General features: G+C 20.5%; 1 protein-coding gene across 4 annotated transcripts in view; it reads right to left on the bottom strand.

Annotated features, from left to right (window-relative positions):
- Positions 1–206: 206 nt before the first annotated feature.
- LOC127290634 (endoribonuclease Dicer-like) overlaps positions 207–15,329 on the bottom strand; it is a 47,697-nt gene continuing 32,574 nt past the window's right edge. For all 4 annotated transcript variants that reach the window (XM_051319334.1, XM_051319337.1, XM_051319335.1 and 1 more), the window contains 17 exons: positions 14,608–14,848; positions 14,278–14,529; positions 13,867–14,136; positions 13,624–13,794; positions 13,340–13,544; positions 12,817–13,150; positions 10,409–10,743; positions 10,011–10,267; positions 9,603–9,902; positions 9,233–9,448; positions 8,605–8,811; positions 8,267–8,348; positions 5,213–5,433; positions 4,937–5,108; positions 4,634–4,706; positions 4,107–4,265; positions 207–491 (listed from right to left, as the gene is read on the bottom strand). In XM_051319334.1, the coding sequence (XP_051175291.1) occupies positions 356–491; positions 4,107–4,265; positions 4,634–4,706; positions 4,937–5,108; positions 5,213–5,433; positions 8,267–8,348; positions 8,605–8,811; positions 9,233–9,448; positions 9,603–9,902; positions 10,011–10,267; positions 10,409–10,743; positions 12,817–13,150; positions 13,340–13,544; positions 13,624–13,794; positions 13,867–14,136; positions 14,278–14,529; positions 14,608–14,848 (3,631 nt within the window). In that variant the 3' untranslated portion in view covers positions 207–355. The remainder of the gene's footprint in view (positions 492–4,106; positions 4,266–4,633; positions 4,707–4,936; positions 5,109–5,212; positions 5,434–8,266; positions 8,349–8,604; positions 8,812–9,232; positions 9,449–9,602; positions 9,903–10,010; positions 10,268–10,408; positions 10,744–12,816; positions 13,151–13,339; positions 13,545–13,623; positions 13,795–13,866; positions 14,137–14,277; positions 14,530–14,607; positions 14,849–15,329) is intronic.

Here is a 15,329-nt window from a genome sequence, read left to right as displayed (position 1 = left end):
TTAACAAAAAAAGAGAAGAAAAATGCAAAAAAAAATTTCTTGCAAATTTTGAATATTAAATTAATAAAAACAGAAAAAAAAATTAATTATTAAATAAAAAATTTTATTTATTTTTTTTGTTAAAATTTTTGTTTTTCATTTTTTTTGTCAAAAAAAAAAAAAAATTAATTAATAATATATTGGATTTTTTTGATTGTAAATGAAAATTTAAATCTTGAAATTTTTTTTTTATGTTATATATTGTTACATTATTTTACATAATGTGAAGAAAAAAAAATATATATATAAATTGAGAAAAAAATTTTTTTTTTTTTTCAAAATTATTTTCGTTGTGAACCTCTTGAATCTTGTGGATTCATTTGACGAGAATGATTGTCCTTATCGGCCTTTGTTCCACTTCCATGATAACCGGCTTGATGTCCTGGTCCACTCGGTGTATGAGTTGGATTACACTGATTAGTGCGATTTCCATCTTGTCTGCCAGACATATTCTGGAAAAATAATTTTTAAAAAATCATGAAATTTTTTTTTTTTCTAAATATTTTTTATATATTGGAAATAAAAAATTTTTTTTTATTTTTTTTGAAAATAGAATTAAAATAAAATTAGGTGCTTATATAATTTTTTAATTATATAATAGATTTAGAAAAAAAAAAATATTTTTTCTTAACAAAAAAATATTTATTAACCAATTTTTTTTATATTATAATAAAAAAAATATTAATTAACCAATTTTATTATAATAAAAAAAAATATTTATTAACCAATTTTATTATAATAAAAAAAAATATTTATTAACCAATTTTATTATAATAAAAAAAATATTTATTACCAAATTTTATTTTATTAACAAAAAAGAATTATTAAAAAAAAATTTTCTTTTAATACAATATAAATAACAAAAAAAGAATAATTTAAAAAAAAATACACACACAAACAATGAAAAAAAAAGTGGTAATTTTTTCTCAAAAAGTCTCGAGTCAAAAAACTTAAAATTTTTGTCTTCAAATTTTTGATTAAATTATTTTTTATTAATTGTAAATTAATTTTGAAAAAAAATTATACAAATTAATTTTAAAACAAAAATTATATATTATTATTTTATTAAAATATTTGTTATAATACTATTACGAAATTATTATAAATTATATTAAAAAAAATTATTATAATTATAATAAAAATCCCATCAATTTAACAAATAAATAAAAAATAAGTAAAAAAAAAAATAAAATAAAAATATTATTAATCTATAATTATAAAAATAAAAAAATTTCGTAAAAAATCCTAACGACAATTAATTAATAACGTCAAAAATAATTAAATTCAATTTCACTTTTAAATGTAAAATAATCAAAAACTTTAATTGCGTCGGACCACATGCCGAAAAAAATAATTTCGAATCTAATGTTTCCAAGTTTCACGAAAAGAATAAAATAAAAAATTTAAATTATTAAATTTTACTATTTGGTAATTTAAAAAATTTCAAATTCAAAGTAGATTTATTAAATTATTTTTCAAAAAGGAAAAAAAAAAAATATTTCAAAATTATATTTGTAAAATTAATTTTATTATTTTTTCAAGAAAATTATTTTTAAACTTTTGAAATTTTTAAAATGAGAAAAATATGAAATTTATTCATTTGAATTTTTTTGTAATTAATTTCAATATACTCACTTCTTTTTTTTCTTTTAATTTGAAGAAGTTTTTGACTTGAACACGTTGTGTCAAAGAAACAAATGTAATGCCATGGGGAAATTTGTGGTTTTTATATGTACTGCTTGTGTACCCCCCCCCCCCCCTCCACTTTATTTTAGAAAATTAAAGAATTCGGTGATTCCCATCCTTTGATAATGTGATTCACACCAGCAGTGTTAAGCTCCAATCACATGTTACTCGTCGTAGGCATAAAGGCACATTCACAATACTTTTAGCGAGATAAAAATTATCCAACATAATTTACACAAATTTCATTGGTTATTTCTAGTAGAACATTTAATTCATTAGTTCTTTTGTTTTTAAATCTTTCTCATGTACTTCTTTTTCTTTTTGCTTGTTTTAATTTATTTTTAAGAGTAAGTCTTAAAAATATTCGAGAATTAAATATTTTCAGTCCCTGTTTTTTATTTATTTTTTTTTTTTTTGGTAATATAATATATTATAATTAAATTTATTATTAATATTTATTATTTTAAAAAAAGAAAAAATATTGTAATATTAAAATAAATAATATAATAATAATATATTATTAATTATTATATAATATATGTATATAATTATTTTATATTATATTTGAAAAATTAAAATTATAAAATTATATTTTTAATAAAAATTATTATTATTCTGAGGAATATAATATATAAATAATTTCAAGTTTTTCGTCTATGAAAAAATTTGTTTTCTTCTTTATTTATTAAAAAAAGTTTATGATAAATTAAAATTAGAATATTTATTTAAATAAAAAAAAAAAAAAAAATTTTATACACCTAAAAAGAAATTAATTTTTGTAAAATTTTTCTCTTTAATTGTATATAGTAGATTTTATTAGAATCAAATATAAGAGAATTATGTGATGTCATTTTAAATATAAAATTTCGAGAAATATTTAGATAAAAATTTTTCTCAGATAATTCCTTATCGCATGTTTTTATTTTTATTTTTTTTTTTTTTAATTTATTTGTACAGACAGCCCTCTGTTGAGTAAATAATTTATATTCTCATTTTTTTTTCTATTTATATTTTATAATAAATATTATAATAAATGAATGACAATTTATTAAAGTAGAAAACAATTTTTTATTTTATCTTTTGGTGAATATTTTTTTTTTTTATTTCAATTATTTTAAAAAGTAGTTTTTTTTTTTAAATTTAACTTTAAAAGTATTTTTTTGATATATTTGGGGAAAATAAATTTTTATTTGGGTTCAAATCAAAATTTTTTTCTTTAATTTAAAAAAAATTAATTTTCATTTTATTTTACTTATTAACATTAGCTAATTTTTGGAATATATAAAAAGTATTATTTATATAAATTTATGTTTTTTTTTTTTTTTATTTTTATTTTTGGGGAAAATGAAATTTTTATTAAAGAAAAATAAAATTTTATTTGGCTCAAATGAAATTTTATTTAACAAAAATATAAATTTTTATTTGGCAAAAATGAATTTTTTTTCTTCAATTTTTTATTTTTATTTTTTTTGCTTAGTAACATCAGCTGCTTTTGGGAATATAAAAACTACTATTAAAAAAAAGGGTAAAGATTATTTGCAAAGAAAAAAAAATAAAAACAAATGGCAGTGTATTATTCAGAAGAAATAATTTTTTTGAGGTCTGCGGTTTTAGAAAATAAAATTTTATTCCATAAAAAATATATATAGAGAAAAAATTCTGTAATTTATTTATTTTTTTTTTTTTTATTAAAATTCATTAAATTAAATTTATATAGAATTTAAATTTTTTTTTTAAAAATATTTTAAATAAATTTTTTTTTTTTAATGTAATTTTTATTTAATTAAATCAGAAAAACTTTTTTGTGTAAATAAATAAATATTCTTTTATTTTGTGAAAATTTATATTTTTGCATTTTTTAATTTATATTTTATTTATTTATTTATACAAATTTCAAATTTTGTAAATTTATATTTTATAAATTTCTATTTTGTTAATATATATTTTATAAACTATTTTGTGAATTTCTATTTTAATATTTTTTTTGAAATTACATTTTTTGTTAATTTTTATTTCGTAAATTTACACATTGTTTTTGAATTATTCCAGAAAAAATCAAGGTAAATAATAAAATCACAATTTTCATTTATAATTTCCAAAAAAAATTCCTTTTTTCTTAGCAATAAAAAATAATAATTATAATTCCACATTTGTCTCACGATTATATAACAAAGAAAACAATATTTTAAGTTTTAAATTCTTTAATAATTTGACATTATATTTTATTTTACTTATATAATAAAATTTATATTAAATAAAAAAAATATATACTTTCAAGTGTGTGAATTTATCAATAAAAAAAAAAAATTATTTTTCTTAATACTTTATGAAATTAATATAATTTTTGTTTTTTTTTTTTTTTTCATTTTTCTCTCACTTACTTTTTAGATTGATAATATTTTAATAATGCTTGTTTCGATGCCGCGGATTTTGCCTGCTTTTTATTAGCGCCAAATCCATGGAATAATATTCGTTTTCCCTCGACAATAATTTCTAACGGTATCATTATTTGACCAGTTGCTTCTACTTTCGTTGCTTTTCTAATGGAAAAAAAAAAAATCAAAATTTTATTACATATTTTTTTTATAAAAATTTTTTAAAATTGATTTTATAATTTTTTTTTTTTTTTAATAAAAATAGAATTTAAAAAAAAAATTTAATAAACCAAAAACAAGAAAAGAACAAATAATTTTATCTGATACCACAAAAACCGAAACAGAAAAATATTAAAATTCGTTATTTCGAAATCAAAATTTTTATTTTATCAAATTTAAAAATAAAATTAAACAAAATTATATACGAAAAAAAAATAAATTAGCTGCGAAAAATCACTGTATTAATTAAAATAAAATAAAATAAATAAGTAAATTAATTAAATATTCTATTGAATAATAAAAATGTTTCTTACAAAAATCTTGGTTTTAGTCCAGTTTCATAAATAACTCTCACCGGTTGTTTTGGAACATCAGCACAAAATAATTCTGAAAAAAATGAAATCGAAAAAAAAAACAAATTCACAATTTTTTTCTAATCTCAATAATTTCACATTGAAGAAAATTTTTTAAGAAACAAAATAAGTGAAACAAAAAATTTCTTTTTTGGAAAAATGAACAAATAAATAATTATTATTTTTTTTTTTTCGATAAAATAAGAAATGAAATAATTTATTTTTTTTTTTTCGATAAAATAATAAGAAATGAAATAATTTTACCAAATTCTTTATGCATCATTGTGAATAAAATTTCCCAAACTTTTTGCAAATTTTTTCCCGAATCAATATAAATAGCACCAATTAATGATTCGAAAATATCGCTCAATACTTTTGGTCCATCAACATGTTCAGCTAAATTACATTCATCTTCCTCAAGTAAAGTCCAGAGTAACTGAATAAATTATTTTTTTTTTTTTTTTTTTTTTCTTTTTTTTTTGGGGAGGGAGTAAAAAATTAAAAATATATATATATATCTATTTAAATTTTCTTTCTCACCTCAACATCAACGACGTGATTTTTTTGTTCTTGATATTTTACAAATCTATTTATTGTCTCATGTAAACTTGGTATGTAAGACAATAGTGCAATATGTAATCCATATCTCACCGAGATACAAGCAAATGTTATATTATTTACTAATGCTGATCTTAAATCCGTAAGATCGCCAGGAGACAATTCTCCACAATATTCATATATATAAACGGTTATAAGAAAATCTATATATATATAAAAAAAAAAACGAACAATAATTATACTATAGTAAAGATATTAAATTTTTTGTTAAAACGGTTCTTTTTTTAAAATTTAAATTAAAAAAAAAAAATTTAATTTTTCTAAAAATTTTATTTCTAATAAATTTCAAATTCTAAAATTTTTTTATTCTAATTGATTTTAAATTCTAAAATTTTATTTCTAATAAATTTCAAATTCTAAAATTTTTTATTCTAAAAGATTTTAAATTCTAAAATTTTATTTCTAATAAATTTCAAATTCTAAAATTTTTTTTTGGTCTAATAGATTTTAAATTCTAAAATTTTATTTCTAATAAATTTCTCAAATTCTAAAATTTGTTTTCTAACATATTTTGTGAATTTCTAAATTTTTTTTTCCAATAGATTTTAAATTCTAAAATTTATTTTCTAACATATTTTGTGAATTTCTAAATTTTTTTTTTTAAATTAAATTTATATTAAAAATGAATTTAAATTTATATTTAAGTTCAGTTTGAAAAATTAAATAGAAATCATTTTTTGTTATTAGGAAGCAACTTCGAAGAAGTCTTATCAGTATTTTTTTTTTTTTTTACTATATACAAAAGAAGTTGAACGAAAGATTATATACTATTTTTGTGTCCATTTTATGTTTATGCTGCAAACGAAATACAAAACTATCTTCAGAAATGTTGGTCATAAGATAATATTTCATGAGCAAATAGAATTTTAAATAATATTTTTAGAAAAATTAATTATTAATTTTAGAAAAAAAAATATATAGGTAAATTATTAAATTTGATAAATTAATTATTAAATTTAGAAAAATAAATAAATTATTAAATTTAGAGAAAAAAATAAATTATTAAATTTAGAGAAAAAAATATTAGAATTTATTAAAATTAAAAAAATAAATTTATCACTTTTAGAAAAATTACAAAAAAAAAATTTTAGAAATATATTTTTTAGAAAACGAACTTTATTAGAAAAATTTTTTTTTTTTTTTAAATAGAAAAACTAAACTCAGGCCTCGGATCGACTTAAAGGCACAAAAAAAGTCGTTTTAGTCAATTTATATTACAAAAAAGAAAAAGTCGATTTTTTTTTATTTTAATAAAAATATTTTACAGATTTTTTAAATCAATTTTTTTTTTTAAAATACTTTTAGAAGAATTAAAGTTGAAATATTTAGAAATAATTGAATTTTAAAAGATTTTGTTAATTTTCAGACAATAATTAAATTTCACAGAACTAAAAATAATTTATCCAAATAATTTCAGATAACATTTTTTTTTTTTTTTTTTTTAAATGTATAATTGAATTTACAATTGAGATTTTTTGAAATTTATTGAACAAAAAATACAATAATTTGAAAAATCATTTTTAATTTCAAAAATGGATTCAGATAGTAAAATTTTTTAAAGAATATTATAAAAATATAGTTAAAAATAATTGAATTTTCTTAGAATTATAATTAAAATTGATAAATTTGTAAAAAAAAATTTTCGATCGAAAATTTTAGAAATAATTCAATTTTAGAAGCTTTAAAATTTAAAGTTTTGAAAATAATTTAATTTTGAATTGAAATTTTGGATAATAATTTAATTTTGAATTGAAATTTTGGATAATAATTTAATTTTAGTTGATTTTGAATTGAAAATTTTGAAAATAATTGAATTTTAATTGAAATTTTTGAGAATAATTGAATTTTAGTTTATTTTGAATTGAAAATTTTGAAAATAATTGAATTTTCTTTGATTTTTAATTGAAATTTTTGAAAATAATTGAATTTTAATTGAAATTAAAATCAACAAAAAATTCAATTATTTTCTAGATTTTCAATTTAAAATCAAATAAAATTCAATTATTTTCAAAATTTTCAAATAAAAAATCAACTAAAATTAAATTATTATTCAATATTTCAATTAAAATTCAATTATTTCTCAAAATTTCAATTAAAAATCAAAGAAAATTCAATTATTTTCAAAAAATTTTCAATTCAAAATCAACTAAAATTCAATTAATTTCCAGATTTTGAATTGAAAATTTTGAAAATAATTGAATATTATAAATTTCAAAAAATTTTCGATGGAAAATTTTAGAAATAATTAAATTTTAGAAGCTTTAAAATTCAAAATTTTGAAAATAATTGAAATTTTTGATAATAATTTAATTTTAGTTGATTTTTTTATGAAAATTTTGATAATAATTAATTTTTGAATTGAAATTTTAAATAATTATTGAATTTTAATTGATTTTGAATTCAAAATTTTTGGTAATAATTGAATTTTAGTTGATTTTGAATTGAAAGTTTTCAAAATAATTGAATTTTATTTGATTTTGAATTCAAAATTTTTTTTTTAAATTTTATTTGATATTTTTTAAAAATTATAAACAATTGTTAAATTTTATAAAAATTTTAATTGAAAAATAATTTTTGAAATAATTAAATTTATGATGAATTTTATTAAAATTATTAAAAAATAATTAATTTAGTGAAGAATTTTAGTTAAAAATTTGTTAAATAATTTGAAATAAAGAAGATCTAAATTTTATACTAAAAAAAAAATATATATTTTATTTCAAAAATTTTTTTTTTAAAAGGTAAAAAAAAGTCGTAATAGTCGCATTTTATTAAAATAAATCGAAAAAAGTCGTATTTTTGAAAAAAAAAAAAAAAATTGGAAATAGTCGAAAAAGTTGTATAATCCGAGGCCTGTAAACTATATAAAAAAATTAAATTTTTAATTATTAAAATTTAATTATTATAACATTTGGAAAGTATAAAATATATATATTTTAAAATAAATAAATAAAATTGGGTTTTTTTTTTTTTTACCTAAAACTGCATCGCCAAGAAACTCTAGTCTTTGATAACATGGAGTTGAACCATTAGCCGAATACGACGGATGAGAAAATGCCTGAGAACAATTTTCTTTTTTTCAGTTATGTAATGGATAAATTTACAAAAACAAATAATATTGTAAATTATAATTTTTATTTTATAATTTAATTTTTTTTACCGTTTTTTAATTTTTCATTTAACTATTTTCTATTTTTAACTATTTTTAACTATTTTAAATTTTTCATTTTTTTTTTTTTGAAATATATTTAAATACTTTTCAACTAAAAAGACAATTATCAAAAAAAAAAAAATTAAAAAATCAAAATTACTACCTGAAGAAGTAATGATCGATCATTGAATGTATAATTTAATCTCTTTTCAATCATAGTTGCCCAGGGCATGTGATCATTAATATTTGCCGCAACAATTTCATTAAATGAATTCCTTGAAATTGAAATATTTTTCAATTCAACATTCGACAACGATGGAATTATTTGAAACCATTTGAGAATATTTAAAGCGCCTTCTATGCCCAGGGACTTGAAAAAGAGAAAATTAATTTTTTCAATACTAATTAAAATTTTTTTTAAAAAATTCAGAAATTTTAAACATTTTTTTTTTCTAAATAGAGAGACAATATTAAAAATTGAATTTAAAATTAAATTGAAAAAATTATATTTAATAATTTACAAATTTATAATTACAAAAAAAAACTTAATTTTTTTTTTTTTAACTTTTTATATCGATACAAAAATTAAATAGAATTATTTAAAAAAAAAAAAATTTTATTAGAAATAATTATTTTTTAGACGTATTTTCAAATTTTCAAATTAAAATTTCAAGAATTTTCTTTTTATACGAATTTTTTTTAACAAAATTTTTATTTTCTTTTTATTTTAATATTATTGGAAATTAATTATTGGAAAAATTAAAAAAAAAAAAAAAAAAATTAATACTTACACAAAGGCAAGCACCAATAATTGATTCAACACAATCGGCAACAATTTTATCAGCAATATTTTGCCTTCCTAAAAAATGTTCCATTATACAATTTGTTGGTTTATCATTCCAATTTAAAATTCTTTCCTCAATATTATTTAGAGTTGATTCAGTTATAAAACCATTAATTTTCTCCTCATCCGGTATATGTAATTCATATAATACATTTGAGGATATCTTAAAATTATGAATAAATTATTTTATTAATTTTACATTTATTTAATACCTAATTTTAATAATAATAATAATAATAATAATAATAATATAATTATTATTAATTATTAATAATAGTAAAATTATTATTAATTAATAATATAATATTATTAAATACCTCATTGTCAATTAATATTTGTTGAATTGCTCTATCGGCAGTGAAAGAAGGAACAATAAAATTATTACCAGGAATAAATTCCTCAATTTTTATATGTCCTGGAATTTTTTTATTTAAACCACAATAATATAGATTTCTATTACCAATTAATTTCCCCTTTAATGCCGTTAATTGGCCTTCATTGAAATTTTTATATGTTTCATATAAAAATAAAGTGACAGCAAATTTTAAAAATGAATCACCCAATGTTTCCATACGTTCAAAATCAAAAGCATCGTTACTTAATTTACTTGTTAGAGCCTAAAAAAAAAAAAAAAATTAATTAAAATATATGAAAAATTTTGAAACAATACTATATATTATTTTTGTAATTCCCAAAAAAAAAAAAAAAATAAAAAAAGATAATACCTTCATTAAAATAATATTATTAAGCCCCTCTGAATTTTTATTTAATAATAATTTTATCATCGGCACTTTTAAATTTGGCCGCAAATTATAATTATTAATAATTTTTGTATTTTTCATAATATCTTCATTTTTTTCATCAATATTCATAAATTTATAATACATTTCAATGTCAATCATTTGAATTTTATCCGCATCGCATATTAAATCCAAAGGCTCATCTTTTTTTAACCATGGATATTCGGTTTTTATATTAAATACTGAAATTTAATTTTATATTTAAAAATCTTTTTTTTTGTTTCACTTATATATATATATATAGTTAAAATTAGAAATTAATTTTTCTAATCTAATTATTTTTTCTAAATTCTCACATCAAAATTAAATAAATAAATATTTACCATTAAATTCTGTGCCTTCAATTTCCATTAGTTCCAATTCTGTTTCATCAATTTCTAATGATTCATCAAATATTGTTTCTATTATCTCTTTTTTCTCCTCAATATCATTTATTGTCAAAATTGATGATTTACAATAATTTACTTGAATTTTAGCATTTTTTTCAATCTCCCGTTGTAATTCATCGGCAATTAAAAATTGCATTATTCGATGAAGAATTGATGGCAATGCCGTTGCTTTTAACCAATATAATGCGGGAAAATTTATAATATCACAAAGTTCAGGTACAAGATGTTCTTCTTTTTCAATATTTTCCCTCGTTTTTTTGCTACTGTTTCTATTATTCAAAAAAAAAAAAAAATTTAGTAACACAGAAAACAATTTTTCTGATGAGAAAATAAAATAGAAAGAGAGGCGCATGATTTTTCCCCCCCCAAAAAAAATTAAAAAGGTCGAAAATTTAATTGATCGAATTACGCATTAAGTCGATATTTTATTTATTCGAAATTCTAAATGATCGCCCTCATAACAAAAGGATATCCCTAGGATATCCATAGGATATCCATATCAATGGTCGATATCCTAGAATGGTGCCCAGGATATCTTGGGATATCTATAGGATATCTAGGGATATCCATAGGATATCTAGGGATATCCATAGGATATCTAGGGATATCCATAGGATATCTTGGGATATCCATAGGATATCCAAACCGCCGGTCAGTGGGACATCAACAGGACATCCATAGGATATCCACAGGATATCCCTAAGACATCCACGAAATATCTATTGGATATTATATCGCAGGATATCCATGGGATATCCTCAGGATGTCCGTGGGATATTCTTAGGATATTCACGGGATATTTAATATCTCAACATATATTTTTAAAGGTTAAAATTGTTAAGCCAATATAATGAATAATAATATTCACAGGATATCCACAGGATATCCCTAAGACATCCACAAAATATCTATTGGATATTATATCGCGGGATATCCATGGGATATCCTCAGGATGTCCGTGGTATATTCTTAGGATATTAACGGGATATTTAATATCTCAACAAATTCTAAATGATCGCCCTCATAACAAAAGGATATCCCTAGGATATCCATAGGATATCCATATCAATGGTCGATATCCTAGAATGGGCCCAGGATATCTTGGGATATCTATAGGATATCTAGGGATATCTATAGGATATCTAGGGATATCCATAGGATATCTTGGGATATCCATAGGATATCTTGGGATATCCATAGGATATCTTGGGATATCGATAGGATATCTTGGGATATCCATAGGATATCTTGGGATATCCATAGGATATCTTGGGATATCCAAACCACCGGTCTGTGGGACATCAACAGGACATCCATAGGATATCCACAGGATATCCCTAAGACATCCACAAAATATCTATTGGATACTATATCGCGGGATATCCATGGGATATCCTCAGGATGTCCGTGGTATATTCTTAGGATATTAACGGGATATTTAATATCTCAACAAATTCTAAATGATCGCCCTCATAACAAAAGGATATCCCTAGGATATCCCTAGGATATCCATATCAGTGGTCGATATCCTAGAATGGGCCCAGGATATCTTGGGATATCTATAGGATATCTAGGGATATCTATAGGATATCTAGGGATATCTATAGGATATCTAGGGATATCCATAGGATATCTTGGGATATCCGTAGGATATCTTGGGATATCCATAGGATATCTTGGGATATCCATAGGATATCTTGGGATATCCATAGGATATCTTGGGATATCCATAGGATATCTTGGGATATCCATAGGATATCTTGGGATATCCAAACCGCCGGTCTGTGGGACATCAACAGGACATCCATAGGATATCCACAGGATATCCCTAAGACATCCACGAAATATCTATTGGATATTATATCGCAGGATATCCATGGGATATCCTCAGGATGTCCGTGGGATATTCTTAGGATATTCACGGGATATTTAATATCTCAACATATATTTTTAAAGGTTACAGAATATTCTCACTCGTAGTCTCATAATGACTTTAAAAACAGTATCCTGAAAATATATCTTCTTGACATCCAGAAGATATACTGAGAATATCCTGAAAATATCTGTGGGATATCCTGACGATATCTATGTGATATCCTGATGATATCTGTGGGATATCCTGACGATATATATGTGATATCCTGATGATATCTGTGGGATATCCTGACGATATCTATGGGATGTCTGGAGGACATTTATGAAAATCTATAGAGATATCCAGAAGATATCCAAAGGATATCCTCAGATATCCATTGGATATCCATGGGATATTCGAATTTTTTTTTTAATTTTTCGGGAAAAAAATCAATGCGTCTCAATAGAAAAAAAAAAAATTTACCTACCGAGGTACAATAAAATTAATATTCGTTGATATTGATTTTACTTCTAAAAGTGATTGTTTTCCATTTTTTATAAATACATTGTGACGATCTCTATAATAATCAATGTAAGAATCAAATTTTCTATCCGGAAAATTAGAATCAGCTTTAATATCATTACAAATCATTGTAACAATATAAATTTTTTGAATTTCCGACACATTACGACAATAATTTTTCTTTACCAATGCAAATTCATAATTATATTCATTAATTTTCAATGGCAATGGTGGAATTTTATTTTCAATTTTCTGATACGTTTCAACAATATTCCAATCGATTTCAAAATTTTTATTCACTAAAAAAAAAAAAAAAATCTAATTTATATTTACCTTATAAAAAAAAGGAAATAGCTGAATTTATTTTAAAATTATCCGAAATTGCAAATTACAAAAAAAAAAATTTCAGCGCGAATTTTTTAAATTCAATAACAAATTGAATTTTCAAAATTTCCCGCCGAAATTTTATTTTCAAAATTTCAACAAACCTGGAACAATTGCAAAACTATTTTCCAAATTATTAACATCAAAAATCATAAAATCATGAATAAGATTTAAAATTTTTTGAAATAACATTAAATGAAAAATTTTTAATAACTTAATTTTTTCATCATCTAATTGTATTTGTTTAAAATTAACATCCACATTAATTTCAATAGGTCCAATATTCATAAATATTGGAAAATTTGGTAACTGAAAATTAATGTTAAATTTATTATTATTTAATTTAAAATGTATTAAATTAATCGTTAATTAAAAATAATTCTCTTACTTCAGGTAATTCGGTAGTTGTTAATATTCCATAACTTGCATTGTCTTTTAATAAATTATAAAATACTAAATCTCGATTATCTCTTGACTTGTATTTTGGTGTCATTTTTATAATATGAAGAAATAAAATTTTATTTATCTGCGGAAATGCTCCATAAAAAGTTTTTGGATGCTAAAAAATAAATTTTTTAATTTATATAATATGAAGAAATAATTAATAATTAAAAAAAAAAAAAAAACGTACAATTAAATTATGTTTCCTTTTTTTACTGTAACTTCCCGGTATTTCGTTATCATTTATTTCTTCATCGATCCAATTTGGAAAAAGATGATTGACATTTTCTTGAATATCATCAGGTCTAATTGGATTTAAATTATCATTTAATTCGCCAATTTCTTTTAATTTAATACACGTTTTCATTGCAACTGATCGTTTTGCATTTTCAATTGAATCCATCCAATCGCCAAGAATCACTTCCTTCAATGGCGAAACAATTGGTAATTTCAGTGATACCTTGAATTAATTAAATTTTTCTTTTTTTTATGGAAAATATTTCAAAAAATTTTTTTTTTATTTTTTAACACTTTTTTTTAGAAATTAAAACAAATTTCAATTTAACAGAGACAAATTAAAAAAAAAAAAAATATATTATACCTGATAAATTATCGTGTGATTTTTGTTTTGACTTTTATGTAAAGTCCAAGTTGGCGTTAAACTGACAAATTTTGATTTATATAAATTTGCACAATATCTATTTAATAAATTAATGGCAGATTGTTCAGTTATTGCACATGTTTTACCCTCCGCATTAATATGCAAATAGGGTTCAATTTTATAATTATACAATTCATTTTCAATATCTTCAATTTTTGGCAATGTACGAAAATCAGTATGTCCAACTAGTATCTATTAGAAAAAAAAAAAAAAAATTATATTTTATGTATTATCTAATTTTTTTTTTCTTTTCTATACCAAAATCCTTACTTGTTGAAGAAATTTTTCAGTTTGTTGAAATTCAATATATTTTGATTCAAATTTATCATCACCATTTGGTACAAGCATTGTATATTGACTCGATGAATGACGAGCTCTACCTTTACTTTGTATATAAGATCTAAAATCCATTGATAAATCAAAACGAACAATTAAAGTGCATTGAGGAATATCGACACCTTCGTCCACAACATCAGTTGCAACAATACAATTTGATTTACCATTACGGAAACTGTAGAAATAAAAAAAAAAAATTTTTTTTGCAAAATCAATTTTTATGACAATATTTTTGAAAACCAATATCAGATTCGTAATCAGCGACCTCGAAAACCCCCGAGTAATGAATTTTAAGCGAATTCGATCTATTTAAAAAAAAATTCCGCCATATTGGATCCGCCATTTTGAATTTTTGAAAACTAATATCAAATTCGTAATTAGCGACCCCGAAAACCCCCGAGTAATGAATTTTAAGCGAATTCGATCTATTTAAAAAAAAAATTCCGCCATATTGGATCCGCCATTTTGAATTTTTAAAAACTAATATCAGATTCGTAATCAGCGACATCGAAAACCCCCGAGTAATGAATTTTAAGCGAATTCGATCTATTTAAAAAAAAATTCCGCCATATTGGATCCGCCATTTTGAATTTTTGAAAACTAATGTCAGATTCGTAATCAGCGACATCGAAAACCCCCGAGTAATGAATTTTAAG

This window comes from Leptopilina boulardi, unplaced genomic scaffold (assembly GCF_019393585.1).
Source record: "Leptopilina boulardi isolate dan_hultmark-lab unplaced genomic scaffold, ZJU_Lbou_2.1 LbouV2_78, whole genome shotgun sequence".
NCBI lineage: Eukaryota > Metazoa > Arthropoda > Insecta > Hymenoptera > Figitidae > Leptopilina > Leptopilina boulardi.
Note: the sequence above shows the minus strand (reverse complement) of the source record. Positions and strands in the feature narration are given on the sequence as shown.